This window comes from Urocampus carinirostris, chromosome 2 (genome assembly GCF_059441175.1).
Source record: "Urocampus carinirostris isolate Australia breed hairy pipefish chromosome 2, RoL_Ucar_1.0, whole genome shotgun sequence".
NCBI classification, from domain to species: Eukaryota; Metazoa; Chordata; class Actinopteri; order Syngnathiformes; family Syngnathidae; genus Urocampus; species Urocampus carinirostris.
In genome coordinates, this window is record NC_142350.1 from 47,789,293 (window position 1) to 47,809,678 (window position 20,386).

Genomic DNA, 20,386 nt, shown 5'->3' on the forward strand with positions numbered 1-20,386 from the left:
TGTGTTTCCAACTTTTATTGATTATTTTAACAAAGACAAGGACATTAGGCGTTTTGTTCATTTTTTTTATACTAAGCAACCGAATATGATAAATGCATAAACAAGCCAGTGAGTCATTCCAAATGTTTATTATATTAAAAAGTCAGATGTGCAAGTGCTTTCATGACCGAGTTCTGTATAACAAATGTTATTCTTAATGTATTTAAATTGCTAGACATACACAAAAAGCAGAAAGATGGGGATAGTGCGAGATCCCGCATTTGGGTGTGCGTGAATACTTTAACACACACGGTACACATCAGCTGATAGTATACTATCTACAAATACACATTGTATTTACTTCTTTTTAAAAAAGGAAATACAGTTGATCCCCGGGATACGGCCTCCGCGCCTTACGCTATTTTCGACCTACGGTGTGAAATAATGTGTTTACGACCCCCCTCTATGGCATTTCCCCACTTTACAACAGCAACAATTTCATTCAAACTTTATGGTGTCCGTAGGTATGACTAGTTATGTGACCAAGATGCCTGTCTGCTATTGATCGACATAAAATTTTGGTCTGCTATTGGTTGGTGTCACGGTAAAATGAAAATGCTGAAAAAAGAATGGCTGAACTATCTCCCACAATGCATTTCTGTATTTTTTTTCAGTTCAAAATCTTGTGAGCTTTGTAAAGACTTTAAGAGTCAGCATTACAGTACTTATAAGTGTATTAATTAGCTATGGGTCTCAAGGCTTGCAGTGATGATAAAGGGAGAAGCAAAATCATGATAACCATGGAAACTAAGCTTGCAATTTGGAAGAAATATGAAGAAGGCACACAACCTGCCCTGGACTTGGCCTGAACCATTCAGGACTATTATTAAATATAAGGTGATTAAAAAGAAAAAAAACTTCTCACTTTCTATGTATCGTATTTTCCGCACTATAAGGGGCACCTAAAAGCCTTTATTTTTTTCAAAAGCTGACCATGCGCCTTATAATACAGTGTGCCTATGTGGATCAATTTTAAGTCGCAAAGTCTTGCAACTACGGCAAGCAGCCGCCGACTAGATTTTCCCCCCGAAGGCGAAGTAGTCCGCGGTGTATGCTGGGATTTATATACCGGCGTTTCATTTCCTAACCAATGTGTCAATCATCATTTGAATCAGTCACTATTGGCTAAAGTTATTCTGAGGTAAAGGGGGCGGATCCTTTTTATCATTTACAGGCTCGCATAGGCTAAAGGGGCGAAACAAAGCCTGCAATTGGCCGAAAAAGATGAATGTGAATCACATGTTGGGTTGCACTACGGCATATAGAAAACATTTTTTACTATTCTGTATTTGTAAATATTTTACTCTCCTAGATTTACTACACTCACGGTTGTAAGAAGACCATGGTTACGTATCATTATTGAACGTGATGGCTGCAAGAGAACTTAGGTGAGCTATGTGGCTTTATATTTTCCCAGTATCTTGTTTTAGAACGATCTTGATGTTTCTGTGATGAGTCTATTTTCAAACTAAATTCAATTCAAAGTGTTTATTGACATGTGCACAGTAAAGAACCCAGTTTCCCTGCACAATAAAATTCTTACTTTGCTGTCCACAGTTGCCAGCAAAAAATAAAATGGAAACTAAGAAATGTTTGGCATTTCTTGAATCCCAAGACTTTAACCTTCCGAATGATATTTGGAACGATGCATTTGAGTGATTGGTGACATCGTACAGACACTGTTTCCGTACATGTCTGAGACACGTATTTGCTTCTTTGCAAGCTTTGGGAATGTTAAGGGGGTAATAAGTTTGACTCAACTATCTGACTGTTTTGTCGACGTTCCCATTGTAGCGCCTTATAATCCGGTACGCCTTATGTATGGAAAATATAGGACCAAAAACTATTTTTTCGGGGTGCGCCCTATAACACGGTGCGCCTTATAGTGTGGAAAATACGGTATATTTATATTGTTATTTGATCATATGCACGTATATTACACATTAGTTCTTACTGCATACTATTTTTTTTTTAATGTTTTATCTCAGGTTTGGATAATAACAATAAGTTGCTATCCCCCGCTATACAGCAATTTTGTTTCGCAATCCCGACCTCGGAACGGATTCATATCGTATCCCGGGGGTCTACTGTAAATGTCTTTGTCCCTTTAACAAATGATGTCACACAATAAAAGTTAATAACACTGATGTAAAAATTCACCGGAGCATAACATGGTTATGACCTGCGCGTAGTTTTTTTGTCCGGGAGCGCCAAGATGATAAAAACGCCATTAAAAGACAGGCACTCTCTTGCATCTTTTCCTCTCCATTTTTAAAACCATCACTGTGATGGATTGTTAATTCTTTCACCGCGCACATTTTTCCTCGCCAAAATAAAAACCTGTTGGCGAAGCAAACACAAAATTAATTTCCAGGCACGGTCCTCGTTTTGTATTGCTCTTATGTCCTTCCACCTTGTCGGCATTTACGAGTTGAGGTGCTCCACTGGGATCCTGGAAGACGAGACGGTGAGGCAGAGATCCTTGTGGGTGGGGATGTCCGACACACTCCCGGGTTTGTACTGGATGTCTCCCGCCGAAACAGTCTTGTACTGGTGCAAGTCATAAGGACACGGCATGCTGTCCGGCCTGCCGTAGCTACCCGGGCCGTGTCCGGCACGGCCCGTGGCGTTTTCCGTGCTCTCCGGTTGTCCTCTAGATCCGGCTTGAGCGCGGGCAGAGGCTGCTTGGCTTTGACCGAGCTGAGGTTCTGAAGCGTTCAACGGCTCTTGTCCGTGTTTCTCCATGTGTTTCACGAGATAGGTCTCCTGGGGTGAGGGTAAAGGGGAGAGAGCGTGACTATATGGCGACAAGTAGGTTGCAGGCGTGTGTCGCCACTCGGGCCACCGGGAATTGTCTTGACAAATGCATACGGCTCTTACTGAAGTGTACGTGCGGTTGCAGAGTCCGCACGAGTAGATGCGGGCGTGCCGGACCGTGTGTTTGGACATGTGCACCTCCAGGCTGGCGGCGTCCACGTAGCCTTTGTTGCAGTTGGAGCACTTGTATGGTTTGTCTTTGTTGTGCTGACGGCGATGGGACTTGATTGGGGCAAGGAGGTAGACAAAACAGTGAGAAAGTTGGAAAGCAACCCCCCGCAATGAGGCAAGTTCCTTTTCATACTCTTGTACTTTACTCTCCATTTTCTTAGCATCGTGTTCTGCATTCTGATTGGCTAAACTTGGGCTGAATGGCTCACATGCCAGGTGTGACTCTTTTCATGAGTATACCTGACTTGGAAATAAAATGAACTATTTTAGTGCCTTCAATGCAATAGGAATACAATACCATGTTTGTACCACTAGCGGTGGGAGCCCTGTAGCAGTTCTCTACCTTTAAGGGGACAGTGAGTGTTTCAATGTCACTGTCACGTGTAGCGCAACCGAAAACAAGTCCAACAAAACACAAGGAAGAAGACAAACTATGGAGTGAATGCGACCAAATTCCCGCTTTGTTCATCTAATTCTTTTACCATCCTTTTGTGAAGAAAATTATAAAAATGTGTAGAAAAATGGGGGAAGAAAAAAGCAAAAAAGAAAAATGTACAAGATGAAAGGGTAAAAAAAAAACTGTAAAAAAAAAAAGAAAAAAAGAAGAAAGCAAAATAGAATTTAAAAAAAAGGGGGGGAAAAAGAAAATCAGAGAAAATTAGAAAAGACATAATAAAACAAAGAGAAAAAAAGATACAAATCTACCATATGCAGTACAGTAAAATAAAGTTCAGAATATAGTGAAATAAAACATATTAAAGAATTACCCAATTTTAAACGTCTATTTTTAGACTAAGCCATATCTAAAATGGACTGGATTGAGCCCAAAACATTTTCAGTTTGGCACGCTACAGTGGGCTATTGTGGCCTGCCTAAAATGAACTGCAATCCAATATCCCCAATCGACTATTGATGAGAGCGGGGGCAGAGAGAGAAAATGAATGTCATGTGAGGCATCTCTTTTTTCTGTTTTTTACTATTGCGAGGTGTGAAGGCTAGCAGAGTGCATGATAAACAAGGGATTATAGAATTAGGATACACTGGTAATATTTACAGGGTAAATTATTTGAAGGTTTCGGGGAGAAGTTTGTCACTCCAATATCAGTGAATGTCACAAAATGGCAAATCATAATAGTATTTATGTATTATATTCCTTTTACGTTATTATTGTTTTATTTTCAACACAAGGATACTGCTGGAAGTGTGAATTTCCCTAGGGGGATGAATAAAGTATCTATCTAACTATCTATCTATCAAATCACGACGGTTCTTCCCACCTGTAAATTGGAGAGCTGCGTGAAGGATTTCTCACATCCAATATGGGTGCACCTGTACGGCCGATCCCCAGTATGGATCCTGTTTCAGAGCACAAGCCTAGGTTATTAAGCAAAATTTGGACCCCAAACAATTTTCCTAGTTACCTGTTGTGCTGCTGAAGGTGACTGAGCTGCCTGAAGGATTTCTGGCAGTAGGTGCAAGTGTAAGGCTTCACGCCCGTGTGGATGCGAAGGTGCTGGGCCAGGTAGCTGGAGTTGGCGAACGACTTGGTGCAATGTGGACACTTGTGAGGCTTCGACTCTGTGTGGTTGCTGAAAGAGAAAAGCAGACATGTTTTAAGGAGAAATATTTTTATATGTCATTTTTGAACAATTTTCAGCAAAGTTAGCTCAAGATCAGCATCCTAAAGCTGAGCAGGTTACTAATGAAGCCCAATGATACACTTAGTGAAATTATATGCATAATATTCCATAACTTTTCTATTTAAAAACATTATATCTTTTTAATTCATGTCTATCATTTTCGAAAAGGTCTTTTAAATTCAAAATTTTATGACAATCACTCCTGCTTTTAATCAAAGTATGTGGGTTCGGCCTGTGCGTGATCCTTAAGATAGATTGCTTTTCCTGGACGTTTGTCATGTTGGTCCTGTTGCCTTGCCTCCTTTTAGTTGATTGACAGCAGGAGTCATTTTTCAGGAAAAAGGCATTTTGACTTTTTACCAAGTAAGACAACTGCATAACACATCTCATTATTATTATTAAAATATGATATTATGAAATATGACCTTACTATTGTTTTAATTCTAATCATTAATTTGTTCTAACATGATTGAATATTGTCATTTTTAAATGTAAAACCTTTTATAATAATATCTTCAAATTTAATTTCCACGGTTTTATATAAAACCCACAATGCATTTTATTTTCAGAAAAATAAGCCCTGCTTTTAATCAGAACACAAGAAGCGCAAGGAAAAACAATTGATCTTAAGGATCGATCATGGAGTCACCCACAATTTTTATTGACAAGTCTTTTTTTTTTTTTACTTATAACCCTTGAAAATACATTTTAAAAAGAATTATGATCAAAAGTATGATGTTCTTAAACACAATATAAAATATTTAATCATGATAATACTTTAACTAATAATTTTAAATAAAAGTGTGTACATATTTTATGGAAATAATACATTAAAAAATTATTATAGACTCCTACTCGCAATCAACCTACAGTAGGAGGGGCAAGACCAATGTCCAGGAAATCCAATCTTAAGGATCAAGACTCGGCCAAGCCCACAATTTTGATGGCATTCTTCCATTAAAAAGCATTTTGAAATTAAAAAGCCTTTTTGCAAAACGAAAGGGACATTATAAAAGTACAATGTTCGTAACTTAAAATATTATAACAAATTTAATTATGATAAAAAGTAACTAATAGATTTAAAGAGGTCCAAGTACGTATTTTATTTATTATAATGAAACCTGATTTGGGCACTCCAGTCCTCAAGGACCACATGTGCTGTATGATTTTTGATGCTTCTCTCCTTTAAATCAGGTTATACAAATTATGAGTTTGTTTGCTAGCTGGCAAAAGCTTGGAATCACCTGTATTGGGGCGGGAAACCTCAAAAACCAGGCAGGCCATGCGGCCCTCGAGACCCGGAGTACCCAAGTCTGCTCTATATTAACTCCATATTGAACAATTATCCTTTACATTACAAAAGGTCACATCAATTGCTTGTATCTTTGATTTCCATACATTACTCACAGTTTGGGAGTGGATCCTGCTAAGTTTGTGTACACACCTTTCACAAAATACATGCAAAGAATGTGCAAGCATGGGCAAGCAAGATCTGGCTTGTGCAAACAAGGACTAAATGCAAATACTTTCAGGCAACTGGATGGAAAACTGGTAGTGCAAAAGCAGAGCAGGGAAACAAGCTGGTGTTTTACATAGGACAAAGATATTCACAGAGGAACATTATTGGGAAAGCGATGAAAGAAGGTAAACTAATTACACTGCAGAAAAGCATGGGTTGAAAAGAGCATGCAACAAGATTTAGTAGGAAGTGGGGCATAAATGAAAAAGGGGGATAAGTGTTGACAAAGATAATAAGCATAATCATAATAAAATTCCTTAAAAAGTATATGTATGGAGTCGATTTTGTTTTCGGAGCAGAATTTTTTTTATACATTATTGTTAAACAAAAGGTGGGAAATTGAGCAACTAGTATTTTTGGCGTTACAACAGCAAATATAAAAAAAGCATATATTGGGACTGCCCCATTGTACAACTTTTACGGACTAAAATCAAAGTAATTATTAAAAGAATCCTACAATTTTTTTGTTGTATTTATTTGGACACTTGATGTCCAGATCACACACTTTTGCTTAAAATTGTCATAAATCTTTACAAGTTGAAATTGGAGCTGCATATGAACAATGGATGACAAAATACGTTCAATAACGCAATGGGATTTAAAAATCGGATTATATCGAGAAAAAAAAAAAGATATTTATATTTTACGACAGTTTTTTTAAGCTTGTATTTTGTCAATTTTGCTATAAATGACAGCATACAGTTTGGAGTGTGTGTGAAGGGTGGGTTACAAAATAAACGAGTTATCTTAACAATCTTTATTAGCTTGTTTTTATCTTTAAAGTCTTTATTAAGTGTTTATGCTCGAGTGCCACATCTGATGTCGTTGTAAACGATGTAAAGCAGTATTGAGCAAAACTACAGCCTGCGGGCCAGTTTTGGTGCCACTCTTGTTCCAAAAACATTTTTTTCACAAAGCATTGATGTTAAACTGCGCCAACATTCAAATTATGCATTTTAATTCTGTATTTGCATAGTTTTTTCAATTATTGATCAAAATATTTATCAAATATATCGAAAACTCGATTGCAATTTGATTTTTTTTTATTGCATATTATACAAATTAGTTCACAAAAAGAGCCATAATATATGGATTTTTTTAATTCCAATTTACCCAAATGGTCAATTAATAAACACATAAAAAATAAATATGTAGATGTCTACATGTATTATTTATCATAAATAAAAATGAGATGATTTAGATATTTTTCTTAATGCATTGCTAAGTTAATGGATGCAGACAATTAAATCATTTAATCTTTTTTTGCCCTTTTTGGCCCAAAATTTTTAACCAAATGTGGCCTGCCACTCAAAATGTTTGGCCACCCCTGAGGTACACTTTGTTGTATAAGATGACCATTAGGACAAATCTATTGTAAAGCAAAAAAACAATTACTTAATGTGATCTGACTGATTAAAAATAAAGAAGATCATAATGTAACAATCTTTCAGTTATTTTCAGATCCTGATGTTGTTATATCGCCGACTCCAAGAGTATAACCTTTCATTTAAATTCAATATATTAAGTATTGTCTGTTATCATATGGACGGGAGGTCAATGCCATGCAAGCCAAAATATCTACACGATAAGCACAACGCATTCGGATGTCAGTGAGGCAGGTAGGGTAAGTTGGGCGGTGTCTGCAGTACCGTGTGTGCTGCTGTAAATGACTGAGCTGCCGGAAGGATTTCTGGCAGTAGGAGCAGGTGTAAGGCTTGGCCCCGCTGTGGATGCGGATGTGCTGCGCCAGGTAGCTGGAGTTGGCGAACGACTTGGCGCAGTGAGGACACTTGTGAGGTTTGGCCTCTGTGTGCGACTTGGAGTGGATCTGCATGTCTGACTTACTGAAGAAAGTCGCCGCGCACATCCGGCACCTACAAGCGGGAGAGACACAAAAATGGAAAACGGGGGAAGACGGGGTTTTCCAGGAGAGGTGATGACGCGAGGTGACGGAACAGGAAGCGAAGGATGATTACATGACACACAGGGGAAAGATGTCAAAGGAGATATCAGTGAAAGTAGGAAAAAAGGAAAGCTAGGTCCGCCTAAAAGTCAAAGCGCATGCTGTGTGGTGAAAGGTTGGGAAACTAGGCAGCACAAAATGTTTTCCATGTTTCTGCACACTCTACGTCATGCGAAGCAGTTTTGCGAAAGCATCTAAAGGTTGCAAATTGGGCCCCGCCTACCTGTACGTTTTGGTGCTGTCCTTAAGCCCGGGTTCATTGTCCTCATTTGAGAGATCGTATGGATCCCGGCTGTGATGATGCAAAGATGTCACCTGCTACCAAAGAAAACAACAAAAATCCATGTTGACATGATTGGATGAGGTGCTCACACGTTTTCAGCATGCGGGCAACTTGCTAAAAAAACAAGTCCAAATGATGTACCCACAAAAAAGTACCATAAAAAACATATTACTTTTAAATGTATTGATAATTCTTTAGACATTATTTGATTAAAACAGAAACAGACTAAATCGTCTGCAACAAAAGTAAATTTGTCTGGATCTTCGTTTGCAGAATTTTTTGACATTTTTTACAATACGACTTTGCTCACATCGTAAAACCATTATTCATTAAATAAATGACAGTCAAAATAAGCCTGAACACACTTAAGTGACTCAAGGAGGGAGACACATTTTAAGTGGTGTATTCAAATAGGACAATGGCTTTGGGCATTACTATTATTTTACTAGAATAATGAGCTTTTAACTGGAGAGCAGGTTTAGGGGTTTTGTTGAATTTTGTCTCAAAGTGTATTGTGTGGCCCAAAAAAGGTTCCAACCCCTGATTTAGATCATGAAAAGATAAAATTGAGAAAAACATTTTTCCATGATGAATGTTAAAATTATTTTCTTACTCTTTTTTCCCCCCAGTATTCCACTTTGAAAGATATGTATCTCACCTGTCCGCGAGGGCTGAGCTGAGCCAGGATGACTGTATCATTGCCAACAGCCACCGTGCACTTCTTTTTGCGCCCCCGCTTGGACGGCGTCGGCACTACCACCACGTGGGACGTCCCGTCTTCTTTTTTGTCTTTGATGCAGAGCAAACGATACGAGAATGGTTACTGAAATAATGGCACTTTTGACAACAACATATGTACACCACCACACCTTGGGAATGAATGGTGGAAACGATCATAGTGGTGGTCGGGTGGCCGGAAACAAAGGACTGTGATGAGGTGGGAGACACCAATGTACCTTGGGGGGTGGTGATGACCAGACCCGCTGCAAACACACACACAAAGAAAAATAGTCCTCAGACTTGGGGGATGGACTGAATCAATGAGGTAAAAGTCCTTTGTTTTTATTTTTGCTTTAAATTTGTTTTGCATATTTTGGGCTTTACTTCCATGGCACCTCATGCTTTCTAAAATAACTTTTTCTGTCATTAATATTTTTTAGTTTAGTTGCACTTTGTGGTTTATAAAATAGGAATTTTTGCTTTTTTTTTTAAACCATTATTCTTTCTTTAAATTCAGAGGCAATTCACGGTTTCCATAATGACAAATTTTGCTACAATTTCATTGTGCTCATTTTTCAGACTAAGGTATTGTGTTTCCTAATGAAATGACACGAAGGGATTTCTGTAATAACAACTATACTACATTCTTTCCTTTTTTGTGTAAGGGTTTCTGTTTTTACCCAATGTTGTTTTTGGTTTCTATACCAACCATTTTATTTTGCTTATAGTTCAGTTTGATGATTCTTGCTTACCTAATGCAGAAGCGCTTCATGGTTTCAGAAATGTTTTTGCAATAACTGTTTGCTTAATTTTTAATTGTGTGTCCCATGTGCTTAACTAACTCAATTCTTGGTTTCTATTATATCGATTTTTTTTCTTATTTTTTGGTTTGACGTTTCTTTTGTTGCTTCATAATTTCTGTAATAACAATAATAACAATTTTACTCCCACCATAGCAAGGTATGAGGTAGAACAAATATATAGACCCACCTGTCGTCATGATCCCCGTGGAGGGGACAGGCAGCACGGTGATGTTCTGGCTGCTGTGCGGTGTGTGCAAGTGGGCAGCGCTTGCAGAGTGTGATCCGCCATCACTTTTACTCCCCGGTGTGGGGATTGTGAGCAGCGTGGTTGGATAGTGCGGCGCTGAGGGAGGAAAGGAGGCGCTCTTTTCCTGATGCTCTTTGACTTTGTTCAGGAAGATGGCGTTTTCCAGCTGCAAGAATCGAGACGAGAATGAACATTCTGAAGAAGGACGTCAATTGCTCGAGTATGTCAGTAGAGAAAATGAGAATTTGGTCATTTCATTCATAACTACTTCAAAAAAATTTTTCAATCCCTTGACTATGTAACAGCTATCTTCAGAACCTCGTTTACTGAATCACTTAAACATGTAAGAAAAAGAAAGCCTGAAAATTACGTCAAAATTACAGATGATCTCTCTGATCAGTCCGCCGACCCCGTTTTCTTAAGATGTAATATTTGAGTGTTTTGAAATGGGATGAATGCAAATTGATCTCTCAAGCAATCAAAAGAATGTGTGTTACCTGTCCTGACACAGTGGGGATGGGAGACCAGAAGTAAGAGGAGTTAAAATGAGAATCCTCCATTATTCCTGAAAGCAAAAAAAAAGACAAATATGATGAATTGACAGTGAAATGGCAACGCAACATGGCGGAATAAAATATAGGGTTTTCTGATTTTCTTGTGTGTGATTTGTGACTTAATGTATGACATCGTCACTATAATGGCTGTCCTAGGTGTCAGGATTTTAGCCTCAATTCAATTCCAAACTTTTTACAGCTTCACGTTTGCACTTTCTGCAGATAATTTCCTTTCGTATGGATGACCAATTGACATTTATTGGTATTTCTGTTTCGAGAGACTTTATGGAAGTCGTCGTTTATGGTGTTTTGATTTCTCCAAAATAGAATAATATCATAGTTTTGTCGATACCAAGTCAGAGCACAGTCATACAGTTAGACTTCTTTTGTATTTAGTTACCATACATCTATTCTTTCTTTCCCACACAGGCATGATTTTTACCATTTTACTTTTCTAATCTATAAAAAAAAAAAATTAATGGTTGTATTTCACCCCAATAAAGGATTTACTTTAATTTCCTGTCAAGCTCACGTCCAATAATCAACGATACCCCATAATATCGCAGTTTTCATTAGTTAAGAAATCAGCACAATATCTGGCATATGTATAGAAAAAAATTTTCATTTTCATTTAAGATGTTTTCATTTTTGTACAACGTTGCAGATGTCGTTGCACTATTTTACTGATGCATGTAAAACTTAGACCAGTCTACAATCACTGCCTTGTAAATGTTGCCCGTATACCCTAAATACCCCCCCCCCCCTTTTCCTTCAAGTATGTTATAACATGTTTATCATGGAGTGTCACGTCTAATCTCCTTGTAAACACGATTCACTAAGTTGTACTCAATGACAACAAAGACAATTTTATTCAATTCGAACAATAAAAAGTAGATATACTACAGGTTGGTTGTATCCCTTCACCATTAGGGTCGTAGGGGCACCATTTCCTGTGGTGTGTCTTGGACAAGTACAGCCTGGTGGCACCCATCGCTCTCCAGGCCAACATAGATTTAAAATGGATTATAATTGTACATCTAGAAGAAATCAAAGTTGATTTGCCATTACATTTGAGCGGATATGTTCCAACACCCGTCTTGTGGCATAATAGGTCTAATAATTATCATATTATGACTTTATACAGGCGAATTACGGTCTTTAACGTCATATGTCAATAAAACTTTGAGGATCGAGATTATTTTAGCATCGTGTGGCCTGGAATTTTCGTGAACGCAATAATGATTGTAATATCACAATCTTTAATCAAAATTATATTGTCACCCCAAAATATGCACAAAAAGCATCGCTAGATTCCGATAGTTATTTCCAGACAAAATTAAGAGATCATAGATCAGGCTAGCTTGGTAGCAAGAAGCGCTAGCACGGTTGTCATCGCACTGCCAACAAATAAAGACAAGGGGGAAACAAGAAAAAAAGAAAAAACCGATGACGAAAAAAAACAGTAAAAAAAAAAATAGAAAAAAAAGAAACGACAACGAGTTTGCGCTCACGCTCGCGCACGAACACTTCCGCCTGCCGAGTCATGCACATTGTAGCCTCAAAATTGCAAGCAAACACATAAATAAAGGAAGCTTTACCCAATTGCGCACTTGGTCTCCCCCCTCCACGATAATGTGTGGATTACCCCCCCTCCAGGAAAAAAAACACGTAGAAGTTTTTTTTTTTTTTTTTTTTTTTCCTCCCCCAAGATTTTTTTCACCCTCGATGGCGGCTGCTTCGTCTGGCGCTTCACTTCCTCCTCGTCAGACAAAAGGAGTCGTCCGTGGTGACGTCACATCCGGTAATGGCGCCGCTTTACGAAAATACATACTATTACAGTTTAGTAATTTTAAAGTGAATTTAGATGGGTATTTTATGAATCGATTTGTATGTTGTTTGAAGAAAAAAACGCTCTTAAAGGAGTAGGAAGAGGTCTAAATATAACGCAATGCGGTTGATGTACTGCAATAAGGTTTCTGCGTTTATTACGTAATTTGGAGCTGTGCATGGTGACTTCACATCTGGAAATGGCACCGCCTTTTTTGAACAGCACAAATACTTAAATACTGCTCCAAACTACTACCATCCAACACAGAGAAAAATTCCCAAATTCTGGCTCAGGGGAAAGTGACGAATTCCCTATCCTCCGAGAAGAACTCAATGAGCAGAAACGCTCCAGAAATCGACAACATCTCGTCATAACTCATATAGAAATGGTGGTGTACCAACATATACATTTTGACAAAGATTTGCAAAAGGATCTGGCAAACAGTACAGTGGCCATCTGCATGGACAACAGTTCCAGTAATTATGCTCCCAAAGAAGGGAAACCTCCAACTATGCACATTTACGGAACCATCAGTCTCATCAGCAATGTGTGTTAATTTATGCTAAATATCCTACTGAACAGGATGAAACTACAGGCTGAAAACATCCTAGCCAAATTCAGGCCGATTTCAGGGAGGGAAGGAGCAAAACAATAGCTTTTTAATTTGTGCATCCTATGTGACAAGTTTTAACAACACCAGAGAAACCTCTATCTCATCTTCCCGTATTTCAAGAAGGAATTTGAGAGTATGGAAAGCAGCTTTATGGGCCACCGTGCAGAAGTACAATATGGGCCAGAAACTAGTTCAGATCACTGAATAGCTGCATGCTAAAGACCATAAAATTACAGTTTCGTTAGAATACATAATATAGTTTTGTCTAAATGGTTTTCACATTTGACATTTTGTTTTACATTTGTATTTATTTCAAATTTATGTAAAAATTAAAATAATTTACCAAAAAAATACACTCTTAAAAAAGGAGTATCAAGAAATATAAATGTAACGGGTGTAATAATAACTTTTGTTTTATTGAAATTCCTGCTGAAATATGTGTATAGTTTTTGGTAAATGTCCTGCAATGATGAGTCCAACAGTGCTTTCTGCTGGTATGGGGTGGGGTTTGGTTTTGGCTTCTGACATGTGACCGGGAGGCGGGGTTTGTTGGCAGTCTTACAAGAGAGAGAACTGCAATGGTAAGACACATCTTTTGGTGCTCCACAAAATAAGTTAATTTTAAACATTATAACCCCAGCTGACAAATCTCTCAACATGCACAGTAATGTGATTGATATTGTCAAGCTGTTTAGGTTTATTTTCGTTTTGTTTCTGTTTTACTAAATTATGAATTCCCCTTGTAGAGATCAAAGAGATCAAAGCCAACAGAAAAGCTAATGTTGTGACTCATCCATTTGCAGGTAACTTGTACCCGTTTTTATACTCATTATTGTTTTTATTTCTATTTTTTCATATACATTAAAAAAGGATGATGTTGGTTAAAATTCAGACGAAAGAAAAATATGTTGAATCCATTGTAAACGTTAAAAATCCACTATACGATCTCTTGTTAAAAGTATCTTGTTAAAATGTAAAGATGTAAAAATGTATTGTGATATTCTAAAATGTATTTTCTGTAAAGTGAATAGAAAGCTCTTTGATATGCTTTGTTGGCAGTCTTACAAGAGAGAGAACTGCAATGAGATCAAAGAGATCAAAGCCAACAGAAAACCTAATGTTGTGACTCATCCATTTGCAGAAACTGTAATAATAAAAACCTCATCATCCAGTCCAGCCTGAATGTGGATCTTTGGTGGGACACGTACACCGCGGTTACATATATATATATATATATATATATATATATATATATATATATATATATATATATATATATATATATATATATATATATATATATATATATATATATATATGTGTGTGTGTGTACATATGTGTGTTTTATTACTTTGTTTGGAGCTGTGGATTGTGATGTCACATTAGGTGATGGCTTTTTCAGATTTCCCTCATGTATTTAGTTAAACATTTCGTAGATCTTATTTTATTTATTCTTACGAAATTGTGCTGAGTTTATTGTTCCCTCAATATATTAAAGTTTTATAATTAAAATAACATATAATGTAATAATAAGTCGGCACAGCAGATGAGTGGATAGTGCGTCAATGGAACGGCAGCTGAGTGGTTAGCGCGTCCGCGGCACAGTTCTGAGGTCATTGCTTCAAATCCAGCTGCAAGCCTTCCTGTGCGGAGTTTGTATGTTCTCTCCGTGCATGCTTGGCTTTCCTCCGGGCACTCCGGTTTCCTCCCCGTTCCAAAACCATGTATGTCAAGTTGATTGTCCGGTCCAAATTGTCCTTAGGTGTGAATCATAGAGTGAGTTGTCTGTCTCTGTGTGCCCCGCGACAGGCTGGCAACCAGTTCAGGGTGTCCCCTGCCCACTGCCCGAAGATAGCTGGGATGGGCTCCGGCACCCCCGCGACCCCACTGAGGATGATCTGCATGATAATGGATGGATAATGTAGCAATATATAATATTTTTAATATTGTAGTTTGTTTGTAATAACACGATGTTTAATAAAAAGCTAATAAATACATCAATAGTTACGTAGAAATAAATTTCACATTGAAAATGTTATTCTTTGTTCATTGAATGTATCTCTACAGCACTATTTGTTGCAATTCATCTAAAAAGCGCTCTAGAAATTCAGTTTTATTTGTTAAATTTTGTCTGCCTGCAGAGGGATGGGTGCCACCAGGCTGCAATTGCCCAAGACACTCCACAGGAACTGGTGCTTCTACGACCTTTCATTTCAATGTATCGCGATAGTTATTTTAAAATAACTCAATGGCATCAACAAGTAGTTTTTCGTTTGTTGACACAAATTTAAAACGACCCTGTTTGGTGATGAATTGATAAATAATGAGACAAGTGGGGCAGCACGGCGGCGCAGTGTTTAGCGCATGCGCGGCACAGTTCATGTCATGGGAACCTCCTGCGTGGGTTCAAATCCAGCTCCAGACTTCGTGTGCGGAGTTTATATGTTCTCCCCGTGCTTGTGTGGGTTTCCTCCGGGCACTCCGGTTTCCTCCCACATTCCAAAAACATGCATGTCAGGTGAATTGGCCGGTCCAAATTGTCCCTAGGTGTGAATGAGCGAGTGAGTTGTCTGTCCCCGCGTGCCCTGTGATTGGCTGGCAACCAGTTCAGGGTGTCCCCTGCCCACTGCCCGGAGATGGCTGGGATGGGCTCCAGCCCCCCCCCCCGCGACCCTAATGAGGATAAGCGGTACTGCTAATGAGATGAGATGAGACAAGTGAACATGAACATACAACGATTCAGTTTAAAAATGGTATGCTGTGTAAAATACGTCTATTTCCAAGATAGTCCACTTGATGTCGCTGTAGGAACAGACCGAACCATTCAGCCTGTCAACATCCGGCGTTTGCCCAGACAACAGTCTTCCCACGTCTCTTTTCGAAATCCCCTTAAGACCCTTTTTAATGACGAACCTCCGCCTTTCCTCCCTTTTCCCATTTCTAATATTTTGCCAATTTAAGAGGCAGACGAGCAAAGAGGTTTGGGGGTTCAAATGGGGGAGGTGAGGAAATTGCAGAAGAAACTGCGGCAGATTTCCAACTTGGAAATCAAAATCAGTCTCAACTCTGAGGAGCGATTCAAGGTACACGAACACTCATTTTTTTCACATTTTTCTGCTTTGGAGGAGATTTTTATCTCATACAGTATATACAATTCTCACTGCCCACGCATATGTTTTAAAAGCACAATATAGCAGCCGAGCCTTTTGAAATTGACTAATGCTTTCCACCCCGTAAAAACTAATGTAAAACACGTCAAAAAGACTTGTCTATAGCAAAGTTGGGTCGGGGAGGTGATTACAATCGATACGGTAAATACAACAACGATTATAGGGTTCGTACAGATGCTTGCAATTATTTAAAATGCTTGAATTGTAATATTGTCTTTTCAATGATTTAAAAGTGCTTGAATTTTAGGTGAAGTGTTTCTAAATGCTTGAAATTGTTGCCGTGTTTCTAGTCAAGTCTGCTTCAAACGTACACTGAGACTGCTCTCTTGTTTGCTTCACTTAGCCATTGCATTTCTTCTTTCCTCATGATTATCTGAAACTGGCATTAGTTTGTATGAAGTGGGTTGCACTCAAGGGTATGCTACACACAGGCAGGGCACCATTAAATGTGTATTTTATAGACATTTATTATGGGCCATGCAAAAATTAGGCTAGTGTTTCCCAGTGGTTGTAATGGGAAGAACTTCCTTCAACTGAAAATGTAAGCTACATATTATTATCTATCTAACACCTATTCACATATATTAGCAAGTTACTCAAGATGTAAAAATAATATGACTTGATAGATGTACATGAAAGATTAAAAATAGCATATGCAAATTGAAGATATATTTGTGGATCCGCAAAGTACATGATTCAGACAGGATTTTTAGTTTTAACGATACTGGAGAAGTTGGAATATTGGCTTTGAAGTCCTGAAAAAGTGCTTGAGTTTTGGCCATTAAAAAAGTGCACAAACCTACATTGGATAGGCTAAATAAAATCCACTTTTGGCATCATTTTGGTATTAACTGGTTGAAAATATGTTGAAAAGGCGTAATAAAAACATCCAATGTTCGTTCCCAAAACGTCTTAATTTGGTTGAAAAGAGAAAGTTGAACCAATAAAGAGGATATAGTATATAAAGAATAGAATTGATTACAGCGTGGTGAACACTGTTTGATTTGCAAGCACGCAAAATAATGTTTACATTGTAATTGTTATGTATTCTGTTTAAATTTTAAAGGACAATTGATGAAGCCAAATTTTAAATAAGGCACTGTAGAATAGAATTGTCTTCATTGCTATTTATAATAAAGTAAGTATATTAAAAAATAATACTAATACATTTTATATATATATATATATATATGTATATATATATATATATATATATATATATATATTTAAAGATGATGAATAGACGACTTTTGGGGGAAAATTTATATGTGTAATTATGATGACAACTTTTTTATATTACAATTGGACCGACGAAAATTGGGTAAACATAATACAATTTTGACTGGTATTTTGGGACTAAATCATGTCTAAAATAATTCTATTCCATTGGTTGTCTTTGAATTAAGACTGCTGATAATATTTGGATTACTAAAAGTCTGTGGTAGAAAATCTCGTGTGTGATTAAGAGATAGAATAAAAAATGTACTTAGGTTGTTTTAGCAAGCACGTTCAGGTGGAAACTGATATATTAGCTCTTATCCAAACATTAGTCGATCAATCAAGCATGTGTGCTTGTGCTTGGGAGAGAGAGGGCATCAAAAGCATGCTGAAATGGAAGGCTAATTGATTAGCTCTTACCATAACATTAGTTTGTCAATTTGGCTTTAAAACAGGACCGCCCACAATTTTCAATTCACGAGAGCCATTGAAATTTCGCTGCACTTTTTAATTTTTTAGTTAAATTAAGTCATTTTAGTTGTATTGACATTTGTATTTATTTACTGTAAAAAAATCAGGGAGTTATATATGTTTTTATATACAATATCTCTATACAATTTGCTGCTAATTAATTGGCCGGTCCAAATTGTCCCTTGGTGTGAATGAGTGAGTGAGTTGTCTGTCTCTGTGTGCTCAGCGACTGGCTGGCAACCAGTTCAGGGTGTCCCCTGCCCCTGTCCGCCCGCAACCCTCGAGAGAATAAGTGCCGCAGATTGCTGCTAAGTCTAATTTATTTCTTGCACTTTTAGTTTTTGGTTTGAGTGAAAGATGAGTCATGTTAGTTGTGTTGAAATTCTAAATTATTTATTCTTAAAGGTTTCAGAGATCTATTCGAGTTCAATTTGAATTATAGCAAACATTCCATGCTTGTTTTTTTTGCATTATTAAAAATGTCTTACCCCATTTATTAAGCTTTTACAGCAAATAAATATCAGCTCCAAATATCGGTTATCAGCCGCCTCTCAATGCTAATGATCTGTAACTGCATCGGCCCTGAACAACCCAATTTGGTCGAACCTCACCAAAATCCAATGTCCAAAAGACATCCAGTGCTGGTTAGTCTTCACTTCCACAAAAGCAAACAAAACTGGGCTGATTTTTTTTTTTGGGCCTATGTATAGAAAAATGTATACGGTTTTTATATTTCATTTTATCTTCTTATTTATGCACAGGGTTGCGGCTCATGTCTTTGCACTATTTTATGATTTAATGCCCCCAATAAGCAGGTAGGCGCCTTGCATGGCTGATTCCCTATTTGTGTGTGAGTGTGTGTGTTAATGGGTAAGTGTGAAGCACATTGTAAAACGCTTTGGGAGGTCTTCATTGACTTGAAAAGCGCTATAGAAATGCAGACCATTTACCATTTACATACAATTTAAGACAGTCTATAACTATTGAGGTGTGAATATTATATATCCTAATGTTCTCTTCTGTATTATTTTTATCTTTTAAGTATTTATTACATGTTAATCCTGGAGTGCCACGTTTACTCTTGCGATGAACAATGTTCGCATGTTGTTTATCAATGAATATAAAGACAATTGTATTCTATTGGTTGAAAAAATACACTGTCATTATAGTCAGGGTGTGTAGACTAAATATCTAAGATCTCAAATATAAATCTTGTATTTCCCCTTGCAACTTTGTGAACTTTCTTTGTAGCTTCTAATTAGAAGTTTGAACTTGAAGGGATTCTGTTGTGGCATTGATCTGCTTTCAGCTGACACTTTAATGCTGCTTGTTTATTTGCAACGTTTAAACTTGTTGCTTTCAACGGCTGCGTGTAACGGTCTTTCAAGATCAACTTAATGAGCACTCGACGCTGAGGGTTCTTGAACATCTAAAATAGTGGTGAAAAAAAGATCCCCACAACTTTTCTTTGAAGCTTGAAGTACATTTTACAAGGTGTCCGTTTACTTTTCCGATACAATAAGTCATATGGACTTAATATTAACAATCATAAACTTTAATTTCTCTTACCCGATATGGAGTGTGTGCTGCAAACCCGAGCATTTTTGATGAGTGCCTCGGTCCAATCTTTTTGCTTCAATGCACCACAACTCTCTGATTTTTCTTTGATCAGGAGTTTTTAACTCCGATTCTGGAACCCACACACACAACATCACATTTGAACACCATAGTAGCAGAAACGAAAGCTTGGTTTCTTCACTGGTTGACCAGCGCGGAGTATTCTTTTGCCTACAATTTCAAATGCGACATCACATGTGACATAGGCTATGAAAGGGCTATACCTTATATATATATATATATATATATATATATATATATTGGTCAGGCTTTTGTATTTATACTGAGCCTAATAACTGAAAAATCTGTTTAAAAAAAATTATGATTCATAAGAAATTTTAAGATTGTGATTCCTGCTTTCAATAATGCAATTCATCAAATTTGACAGTTAATGATCCCTTAACCACCATAGACGTAGGGGCGCCACTTCCTGTGGTGTGTCTTGGGTAAGCACAGCTTGTCGGCGCCCATTCTCCTCGAGGTCGTTGTTTTTGCGTCGGGTTTTTCTCCGCCACATGAAACAGTACTGGTTTCCATGGTTACCAGTATCAGGAAATGCCTGCTGATCTAACTCAGATATAGCAGCTTCATCATATGGTTGCCTTTGTTTTCGGGTGTACAGCGTTATCCCGTTCTTTAGAGATGAGCCGGACCTCAGCATTGACGGGCGGTGGCGTCTGTGTGACAATACTGATACTAGATCCTAAATTACT

General features: G+C 37.7%; 2 protein-coding genes across 7 annotated transcripts in view; one reads left to right on the forward strand and one right to left on the reverse strand.

The window, feature by feature from the left end:
• znf384b (zinc finger protein 384 b) lies at nucleotides 1-19,691 on the reverse strand. Of its 6 annotated transcripts, none has more exons than XM_088326811.1 (11): nucleotides 12,355-12,515; nucleotides 10,700-10,767; nucleotides 10,143-10,368; nucleotides 9,302-9,415; nucleotides 9,091-9,221; nucleotides 8,373-8,464; nucleotides 7,836-8,060; nucleotides 4,449-4,616; nucleotides 4,305-4,383; nucleotides 2,453-3,078; nucleotides 1-2,379 (listed from the first exon to the last, which is right to left on the reverse strand). In XM_088326811.1, exons 2-10 carry the CDS (start codon nucleotides 10,760-10,762, stop codon nucleotides 2,464-2,466), a joined length of 1,713 nt encoding a protein of 570 aa, XP_088182937.1. In that variant the 5' UTR covers nucleotides 10,763-10,767; nucleotides 12,355-12,515; the 3' UTR covers nucleotides 1-2,379; nucleotides 2,453-2,463. The 6 variants fall into 6 exon arrangements, with proteins under 6 accessions (XP_088182937.1, XP_088182939.1, XP_088182938.1 ...); XM_088326813.1 differs by having other exon boundaries at nucleotides 1-2,805; nucleotides 2,920-3,078; nucleotides 12,355-12,512; XM_088326812.1 differs by having other exon boundaries at nucleotides 1-2,805; nucleotides 2,920-3,078; nucleotides 8,373-8,467; nucleotides 12,355-12,512.
• The window catches only part of LOC148372193 (telomerase protein component 1), a 24,140-nt gene continuing 19,779 nt past the window's right edge, over nucleotides 16,026-20,386 (forward strand). Inside the window, exon 1 of the mRNA XM_088326816.1 lies at nucleotides 16,026-16,280. Coding sequence (XP_088182942.1) covers nucleotides 16,191-16,280 — 90 coding nt within the window. The 5' untranslated portion in view covers nucleotides 16,026-16,190. The remainder of the gene's footprint in view (nucleotides 16,281-20,386) is intronic.